Below are 9,316 nucleotides of genomic sequence, written 5' to 3' on the forward strand. Positions count from 1 at the left end.
CCCCTCCCTCCCTCCCCCTATTCCTCCGCCCACCCCTCCCTCCCGCCCCGCCCCCGCCGGCGCGGCCGGGCCGATCGGTGTCTCCGCGGCGGATTGCTCGGGCCTGGCCGCGCGCCGCTCGGCCCCGCCCTCCGCCGGCCGCGCTCCCCCGCGGGCCGTCGGCGTTGGCGGTGACGTCACCCCGCCCGCGGCCTGGCGCGGGGCGCGCGGGGGGCGGTGCCAGCGGCAGCGCCAGGCGGTGGCGGCGGCGGCGGTGGCGGCTCCGGGCGGCGGCTCCGGGCGGCGGCGGCGGCGCGTGAGTGAGTGGGAGGGAGGGAGGGAGGGAGCGGCGGGCGCGGGGCCGCGGCGGCCCGGCCCCACCGGCGGGCGGGCGGGGGCCGGAGCCGGGCCGCAGCCGCGGGGGCCCAGGCGGGGGCCGGAGCTGGGCTGCCGGGCCGGGCTGGCGGCGGGACCGGCCTGAGGGGGCGGGGGGAGGGGAGGGAAGCGGCTGCGGGGGAAGGGGCGAAGCCGGTCCGCGGGGCAAAACCCGCCGTGCCCGGGAGGGGGCGAGCGGGCAATTTTCGTATTTCTCCTTTCCGTCCCGTTTCTCGCCATTTTCGCAGCCCAGGGGCGGGGCCGGGGCCGGGCAGTGCCCGGGGAAGCGGGGGAGGGAACCGGCGGCCCTGCCTACGGCCGGGGGGGGACCGTGCCCCGGGCCGGGCACCGGTTCCTGGGAAGGTTAGTGCCCCCCCGGAGGTTAATGCACTCCCCGGGGCCGGCACCCCTGGGTGGCACAAGGCTGGGGGGGACTCGACGCCCTGGGGTGCCCCCCTGGCTCGCACCCCCCACCCAGGGAGCACCCACGGAGAGGAGACAGACCCCTTCTGGGGGGGGGGTGAGGATGCCCCTGCCCTGCCCCCCCCCCCCAGTGGGCGCTTGGGGTTCTGATCCCTAAAGGGCTGCTAGGTTGGTGGGGCCGGACATCCCTGTCCCCATCACCGCGGAGGGGTCATCTGCTGCCCTGGCTTTTCCCAGCCCTGGATGCTCGAGGAGTGCCAGGCGCGCCTCCACCAGGAAATTCCTGGCCCTGGGCCCCGTGCTCCGTCACCAGCCAGGGAAACGCGGGGCCCAACGTGGCCGCCCCTGCCTCAGTTTCCCCCAGGCACACGGGGCATTTTAGGGTGAATGAACCCCTTTTCCCTATGCTGGCGCCTCCCCATCCCCGTGGCCTGGCTGCAGGCACTGCGTGGGGTCCGGGCCAGGGGAAAAAGCGCCAAATATTAACAAGCATTTCCTTGCCCGGGACCTTCAGCCCGGCTCAAGTCTGTGCGTGGCCCCTTGCGGTTAATTATTCACCTCTTCCGGGAGCCTTAAATGCTGTTGTCTCTTTGCAGCCTGGCGATGATCCTCGCTGGCTCTTTGCAGGGATTTTGGGGCTCTTCCCAGTGTCCTTTTTGGGGCAGCTGAGCTGGGACGTGCTCCAGTGAACCCAGGAGTCCGACTGCGGGTTTTGGGGCCGGGTGACCTGGGACAGGGCTGTCTGTGTCCCAGCTGCGGGAGATGCTCTGAGCCAATTTTCACAACCTCATGCAGAGGCTCCTGGTGCCACTTTGTGGCTTTGACCTAAACGTTTGGGGGGATTTTTGCTTTTCAACAGGATTAACCTTCGAAACGGGCTCAGATCATGGGGGCTTTTGCATGTAAAACAGCCTTTGCTTTGCTCTCGGCAGCTTTGGGACTGTTACATTCTCCGCTGACGGCTTGTAGCTCTGGTTGTGGCTGCTTCGGGGTGTTCTCTGTCGCCGTGGGGCCTGCAATGTACCCGGGCTTTTCCCAGGAGGTGGGACGCAACAGGGAAAAGGTGTCGCAAGCCCTGACCTCACCTGTCACCTGGTCCCTGCGGGTGCAGAGCACCCGACCCGTTAGGTGCTGCCCCCCGGGATCTAAGCGCCAGCGTGGTAATTGCTGCTGCACAGCCCTTATCTGCGGTCTCGTCTATTTAAATCAGGATTGCTCCAGGGCCGGCACGCTCCCGCCTTTGCTGCCTTGCGAAACGTTTCCTCCTCCCCGGGCAGCCGTTTCTCCACTCTCGCCTTGGGGCCACGACGCCCCGCGCCTCGCTCTGCTGCCGATGTGGCGATCCAGCGTGCCCAGGACCCGCTCCAGGGTTTTCCGGCCGACAGGAGCGTTCGCTGGCAGGGTGTCCCTCAGTCAAACACGGGGCCAGGCGCCGCTGAGGTGGGATCGCCTCCCTGCATGCGGTGGTCGTCCGCGTGTCCTTCCCTTCCCTGTGCCTGCTGTCGCGCCTGGGCCACGACATGGGGCACCAGGACTTTTCTTTTTAAAGCACAAAGGTGCCCTTTGTGCCACCGGCAAATCCCTAATCCTGCGCCTCTCGGACACGCGGCAGCCTTGAGCTGCCAGCTCCCTCCTCGCCATGGCCATGCTCTGCTTGCAGCCAGCACCTGGTTATTCGGGACAGGACTGGATGTAGGGTCTGTGCCTCAGTTTCCCTAGCCCCGGGGCACCTGCAGCATTGCAGGATCTTGCTCTGGCACCGAGGGGTCAGGGCCTGATGCATCTTCCCCAGGGGACGGAGGTGGGGAGGGACGTCTCATTGCAGGTTGGCAGATCCACAAGGGACATGAGTTGTTACGGCCTCAGCCTGAGGGAACTCTGGCTTAGGATCGAATCTGGGACGTGAATGCGGCGCTTGTGGGACGGTCGGGAGAGAAACATGCTGGGACTGGGAGACAGCTGAGAAGGCAGTGGCGGGGCTGCTTCATGAAGCTGGCAAGGCGTTTTCCACTAGGGAAACCTCAGCCCGGAGTACCAGGTGCTTGCGCTGAGCGAATCGCAGGGACTGGGTTGTCCTGTGAGTTCAGGGATGGCCTGGCAAAGTGGGTGCCGGGAGGGGTTCGCCCCTTCCTCTTCCTCCCTCCGCGCTTTTCCCTGGGCCTGTGGGTTTACGCATCCATCCTGCTGTCCCTCTGTCCCCAGGGCACTGGCCTAGCTGCGGTGATGATGCTGCAGGACATGATGCTGCCAGGCAAGCGGGATGGGGCCTGGATTTGGGCGCAGGGGAACATCTCAGAGGCCAGGAGGCTGGTTGCTTCCCACGGCCAGGATCTGTCCCGCCGGTTGGAAGAGGGAGCCGGCCTCAGTTAATCATCACCCGCTGACCTCTCTGCTGCAGGGAGCAAAGTCCCTTTGCCGGTGCCAAGCACCCGCGGCCACACAGCACTGGGGGAATTTCGTTGCCCCACGGAGCGTCCCCATCAGGTGGCTGCGCTGGGGGCTCATCAGGTCGCTTGCCTCCACCAGGGATGAGGCTGGCGCTGACCTGGTGGGATCGAGGCCAACTCTGAAGGAGGGTGGGCGAAGTGCAGAGCCGCGCAGGGTAGCTTGGACTGGGGCATGGAGAAAGGAGGCATGCACATCGCGTCTTCCTGCTTTTCGGGGATGAGGCGAGAGGACCGTGTCCTCTGCTCACGGCTGCTCGATGCAGGGCCGTAGGGAAGGCAACGGGGCCACGAGCTGGTCCCCAGACACCTGGGTTCCTTTTCGTGGTACTGCCGGGAGCCGCTTCTCCTTTTGGGGCCAAGGCCCTTCCCCTGGTGCTGACTGGTGGGGAGTTTTGCTGTATGAGTGGTGCCTGCGCAGTAGGGAAGCCGGGGACTTCATGGCGAGCGGGGGTTCCCCCAGCTGTGGTCAGTTCCCCTCCTTCGGCCCCTAAATGCAGCCCATCCTGGTGACGAGTGCAGCTGCAGGTTGAGCGCTGGGCACGAGGTTCGACCTGCTTGGGGTCACCTGGACCCATGGACCTGGGTGGGTCCCGCATCTCCAGGGTACTCATTAGCATGGTAAACGATGGGAGGGATGGGAGCGGTTTGGGGCCGGGGGACCCCAGGGCCGATGCCCGCCTCACTGGCTCTCTCTTTCTGCCCCAGCATGTTTCAGACCTTGTACAGCTACTTCTGGTGGGAACGGCTCTGGCTGCCGGCAAACCTCACCTGGGCTGACCTGGAGGACCGCGATGGGCGAGTCTACGCCAAAGCCTCCGACCTCTACATCACCCTCCCCTTGGCCTTCCTCTTCCTCGTCATCCGGCACCTCTTCGAGACGTGAGTGATTCCTCTCCATCCGTCCCCTTGAGATCAGGTGCCATCATCCCTGCATCCGCTGGGGCTCTAGTCCAGCAGTTCCTGCATCCCCAGAGTCGGGCATGGTGTTGGGGACACGCTGCAGCACCTCAGCCCTGGGGATCAGGATCAAGCCCCTGGAAATGCCACCCTTCCCTCCTCTCCCTGCTGCAGAACAAACCCAGGAGGCCTGTGAGCCCTTGCCCATGGCCCCCCCAGGGGCTGGGCCGACACTGAGCTGGGATTTACCCTCAGCACAGATTTCAGGCCGGGGATCAGCCCCCAGTGGCCCTGCACAAATGTGGCTTTGTGCATCCTCCGTCACCCTTGCTGTCCTTATCACAGCCCAGCTGGCCATGAGGCCCGCTGCTTAAGGAGCGATTTGTTAGGCAAACAATGGTGAGCCGAGGCCAGGAACAGACAAGGCTTTGTTGGGATGGCAGGAGAAGGGGGCGGCACCTCCGCTGGGGTGGATGCAGCCCTGCCCCTTTACGCTGGACCAGAGGGGACTCAATCCCCGTCCCAAAGGTGGTTCCCATGCCCTGGGGTGGCGCAGGGACCCTGGGGACATCCCCATGGCAAATTCCACACTAGAGAAGTTGCTTTCAACGAGGCCAGGCGGCAGCGGGATGGGGGAACTGAGGCATGGAGCAGCCGTAGGTCCCTGGGTGGCTTCTCCAGACTGACCCTGGTGCCTGTTTGATAGGGCTGGGTGATGCAGAAGTGGAGACATCTCATGTGTGCCTTCCCTTTCCCCAGGTATGTGGCCACCCCTTTGGCTGGGCTGCTGAATGTCAAGGAGAAGATCAGGTTAAAAGCCACCCCAAATGCTGTGCTGGAGAAATTTTATGTGGCCACCACCAAGCACCCCAAGCAGGTGAGGGGCATCCCTAAAACGGGCTCAGGGTGGACGGAGCAGGGCAAGTGGCAGGGCGCAGGCAGAGCAGCGTTGAAGTGACATTCCTGCTGCCCCCTCCCCCCCCCCCCCAGGCCGATGTGGAGATGCTCTCGAAGAAGAGCGGCTGCACAGTGCGGCAGGTGGAGCGCTGGTTTCGCCGCCGGCGCAACCAGGACCGACCCAGCTTGCTGAAGAAGTTCAGAGAGGCCAGGTGAGACCCCATGCCCATCTGTCTGTCTCCTGTGCCAGTCGCTGGGGATACACCCTGTCCCTGGGACGGGTTGATCCCTGCACCACGGGCAGTGGATGGGGCTGTGGGGACGCTGGCTTGGCCAGGAACCACCCCAGGAGTGGGCAACGTGGGGCTGGGGGCTCCGTCCTTTTCCCTCCCTCACCCCGGTGCCCATCTGAGAACCATCTGCTTCCTTTTTCCAGTTGGCGATTCACGTTTTACCTTATTGCTTTCATTGCTGGCATGGCTGTCATAGTAGATGTAAGTACCAGCCCCCCGGCCGCCCAGCCCCACTGGCCCCTTCAGCCCCTGCTAACACCCCTCCGTCTCTCTCTGTCCCACAGAAGCCCTGGTTCTATGACCTCCGGGAGGTGTGGAAGGGATACCCCATCCAGGTGAGCGCTGCACCTTGTCCTGGCTGCCATCCCACAGCTCTTCCGGCCTCCAGGGGCTGCCCATCTCTGGCTGATGCTTGGGGAGGGGGATCAGAGCCCCCACGGGTGCAGGAGGGTCCCCAGGACCTGCTGGCTCTGGTCGTTACCCAGGGAGGGGGATGGAACCCCTCTGGAGTGCCCAGGAGGTCTCTGGCCCTCACATGGGTCTGGCTGATGCTTGCAGAGGGGGATTGAACCCCCCTGCCTTGGGGTGCACCGGGGTTTTCTGGCACCAACATGGATCTGGCTGATGCCTGTGGAGGGGGATTGAACCCCCCCTGGGGAGCAGGAGGGTCCCTGGAACCCAGGAGCGGAAGGTCAAACCCCCTGGGATGCCCAGAGGTTGCCCCCAACCTGTCCCTTGGCTTTCAGAGCATGCTGCCCTCCCAGTATTGGTACTACATGATTGAGCTCTCCTTCTACTGGTCCCTGCTCTTCAGCATCGCCTCCGACGTCAAGCGCAAGGTGGGCTGCGGTTGCAGGGCTCTGGGGACGGGATGGGCCGCTTCAGGGAGTGGCGCACACAGGGTCATCTTAGCAGGCTTTTCCAGGCCCTGCAGGTGTTGGGGATTGGCTGGCCAGTAGGATTTGGGGACAAAGGGAGGGGGGGAATCTTGGGGATAAGAGGCGAGGCAGGCTGCTGGGGGACAGAGCAGGGCTGGCATAACCTCATGCCCCTGCTTTCCCATGCACAGGACTTCAAAGAGCAAATCATCCACCATGTTGCCACCATCATCCTCATCAGCTTCTCCTGGTTTGCCAACTACATCCGCGCAGGGACGCTCATCATGGCCCTGCACGACTCCTCCGACTACCTGCTGGAGGTATATCCCCCTCCCCACTGGGCACGGCCGTGGCCACAGCCCGTGTCTCCTCCCCAGCTCACACCCTTGTGCTCCCGCAGTCGGCCAAGATGTTCAACTACGCTGGCTGGAGGAACACCTGTAACAACATCTTCATCGTCTTTGCTGCCGTATTCATCATCACCCGCCTGGTCATCCTGCCCTTCTGGTGAGCACTGGCTCTGGTTAACGAGTGGGGAAGCAGAGGCATGGGGCAGTGGGGGGGACCTGCCAGGGTGGGAAGCTGGTCCCTGCCATAACAGTTTTTTCTCCCTGTGTCCCTGGCAGGATTATGCACTGCACAGTGGTTTATCCCCTGGATCTCTACCCTGCCTTCTTTGGCTACTATTTCTTCAACTTCATGATGGTGGTGCTGCAGTCGCTGCACATCTTCTGGGCCTACCTCATCATCCGCATGGCCCAGAAGTTCATAACTGGAAAGGCAAGTTGGGGGTCTGGGGATGGCTCGTGGCTCCTCTGCATTGGCTTCTCAGCCCCAGTCCTGCTGGAAGCTGCCGGTGCGGGGCAGATGGGCTGTATCCAGACCTGTCTGAGGGCTGCTGCCTGCCATGACAGGTCGTGCTCTTTTGGGGAGGGTCCTAGTGGGAGACTGGGGGCTGCATGGTAGCTTGCAGACAGCGAGGGGACAAGAAAGCTCTGTTTGGCTTCCCGAGTCCCAGAGCATCCTTGATGGAGAGTGACTGGGATGGAGAATTGGGGAAACTGAGGCATGGCAGAGAGACGGGGTGCCCTAGCTGACCAAGACCCCCTTTCCCATCCCCTCCCAGGTGGTGGAGGATGAGAGGAGTGACCGCGAAGAGACAGACGACACGGAGGAGGAGGAGGAGGTGGTGGCGGCAAAGAACGGGCCCCTCTCCAACGGCCACCCCATCCTCAACAACAACCACCGCAAAACCGACTGAGCACCCTCGCCCCACGGCTGCTCAGCCGGCCCCAGCTGGCAGGGGTGGCCGGGGGCCTGCAGGAGGCCAAACCCGTGAGATGTCAAATCCCACCCTGCCACTGTCATGTAGCGCCAAGGTCCCCATCCCCTCCCTGCGCCCTCCCTCATCTCTCCTCCCTGGTCCAGCAGAGCAAGCCGGGACCCCTGGAGAGCCCATCTCGCCTCCCTGGTACCCTCCAAGGGGTCCACGGCTTTGGGGACAGCAGCGGTCACTGGTTCTCCATATCACGCTCACCGTTCGTGCCCTTTCTGTCTTTCACCCACTGCCTTAATCCGCTGTGGTGCCAGCACACCCCGGGGGAGGCAGAGCAGGGATGGCTCCCCTCTGGGACAGCTCCTTCCCCTATCTGTGGCAGAGAGCTCGGCTCTAGCCCTGTGGTGGGCTTGAGCCCTGGTTTATCTCCCCTTCCCCTTGCTGGAGGGGAGCCCTTCCCACAGCAGGCCTTCCTGCCTCTTCCCAGTGCCAACCCTGTGCAAGAAGGGTTCAGAAAAGCCCCTTCCCTGTCTGGCTTCACTGCCAGCACGGAGCAGGATCTACCGAGGGAGGATCGAAGTTTGATGGGGAGGGACAGTCGCCAGCGGGGGACACATGGGCTGGTGCAGTCCGGGCTCCGGTGCCCTCGGCGATCCACGAGGTGGGAGCAGATGAAGTAGTCCTGGGTGTTTTAGTGGCTGAAATATTAGACAACACTATGGAGTACTCGGGGGGAAGGAAGCTGTAGGGTTTAGTCACTACTAATGTCTCGGGGAGGAGTTGTTTCCTCTTATTTCCTCTTCTGTAAATGGGTTTCGATTGCCTTGAGTCTGTCCCTCTCTGTGGCCTCACCTGGTCCCCTCCCCAGCTGTAACAGGACAACTTCATGACTGATTTTTGTTTCTATTTATTTGGAAGATAGAAGGAGCCGGGCCTGGCTATGCCTCCTGCATCCGCCCGTCTGCAGGGCAAAGCTGGACATAGCGAGACCTCCCAGCACAGAGGGGTGGGGGGAAAAGGACCATTAACCAATGTCAGACCAAAATGTGTGTTTTTTTTTTTTTTAAAGAAAAGGTTAAATATATTAAAAGTTAAAAACTAATAAACTTCGGTAAAAATGGGTTTGGACATCTTCTATTGGTTTTGGAGGAAGCCAGAGCTAGAAACTGCTTGGGCTGGTGGGGCTTGTGAGTACCTGGCTCTGCTGGGCTGGAGAGACCTGGGCCAGCCTCTTTTTACCTCTTTGTTCTTCTTTTGAAAGCATTGTGTTGCTGGGTCCCTAAACCAGTGCCACGGGGGCTAGGCTGGCCCAGCAGCAAAAGGAGTGACCGCCCTCCTCGGCCCTCTAGGATTACAAAGCTGCTATTCAAGTGGACTGTAAGGATGGGAATCACCGCTCAAAGAGGCCCCAGAAAGGTAAAAAGGGGAAAAAAAAAAAAAAAAAAAAAGAGAAAAAGTTTTTAGCTCTTTTAAAAAAAAAAAAAGCCTCGCTTGTTGGGAGGGCACCTGCATGAGCCCACAGTGGCACTGGCCAGGTGCTGCCCAGAGCCACTTTGGTACCTCAGGGATGGGGAAGGTGGCTGGAGCCCCTCTGTTACGCTCATGGCTTGTGGTGACCCTCCCCACTGCTCAGTTTTGCTGCTTCATAGCTTTTCCATGCCAGGGTTTTTGCAGTTCAACCAGGGGACTGATGCGGGAATCGAGGCCACTTTGTTAAAAATCCACCTTTCAGCCAGCATTCACTCTGACTTGTTTAAGCTTTTGGACTTGCAGTAACAAGCCCTTTAAAAAAAAAAAAACACACCTGCTAGAAAAAGCAAGTTTTACTTGTGGAGCTGCTGTTTGGTTTGT

At 61.9% G+C, this 9,316-nt stretch overlaps 1 protein-coding gene across 7 annotated transcripts; it reads left to right on the forward strand.

The window, feature by feature from the left end:
• Window positions 1-205: 205 nt before the first annotated feature.
• On the forward strand, window positions 206-8,586 carry CERS2 (ceramide synthase 2). 7 transcript variants are annotated; one of them, XM_068922492.1, is made up of 13 exons: window positions 228-299; window positions 1,988-2,217; window positions 2,980-3,261; window positions 3,930-4,103; window positions 4,881-4,998; window positions 5,112-5,230; window positions 5,455-5,512; window positions 5,596-5,646; window positions 6,058-6,150; window positions 6,381-6,509; window positions 6,590-6,696; window positions 6,816-6,969; window positions 7,316-8,586. In XM_068922492.1, the coding sequence occupies exons 3-13, from the start codon at window positions 3,038-3,040 to the stop codon at window positions 7,448-7,450; spliced, it is 1,362 nt and encodes a 453-aa protein (XP_068778593.1). In that variant the 5' UTR covers window positions 228-299; window positions 1,988-2,217; window positions 2,980-3,037; the 3' UTR covers window positions 7,451-8,586. The 7 variants fall into 7 exon arrangements, with proteins under 7 accessions (XP_068778598.1, XP_068778597.1, XP_068778593.1 ...); XM_068922493.1 differs by lacking the exon at window positions 2,980-3,261 and having other exon boundaries at window positions 233-299; XM_068922494.1 differs by lacking the exons at window positions 228-299; window positions 2,980-3,261 and adding an exon at window positions 659-717.
• The last annotated feature ends 730 nt before the right edge of the window (window positions 8,587-9,316 follow it).

The sequence above is a fragment of the Struthio camelus genome, chromosome 30 (genome assembly GCF_040807025.1).
Source record: "Struthio camelus isolate bStrCam1 chromosome 30, bStrCam1.hap1, whole genome shotgun sequence".
Classification (NCBI taxonomy): Eukaryota; Metazoa; Chordata; class Aves; order Struthioniformes; family Struthionidae; genus Struthio; species Struthio camelus.

Excerpts from the sequence above, each read along its gene's own strand:
- CERS2 (XM_068922492.1), top strand. The coding sequence starts at position 3,038 with ATGGGGCCTGGATTTGGGCGCAGGGGAACATCTCAGAGGCCAGGAGGC. Across the intron at positions 4,999-5,111 it reads CCACCAAGCACCCCAAGCAG|GCCGATGTGGAGATGCTCTC; the intron begins GTGAGGGGCATC and ends CCCCCCCCCCAG. Across the intron at positions 6,970-7,315 it reads AGAAGTTCATAACTGGAAAG|GTGGTGGAGGATGAGAGGAG; the intron begins GCAAGTTGGGGG and ends ATCCCCTCCCAG.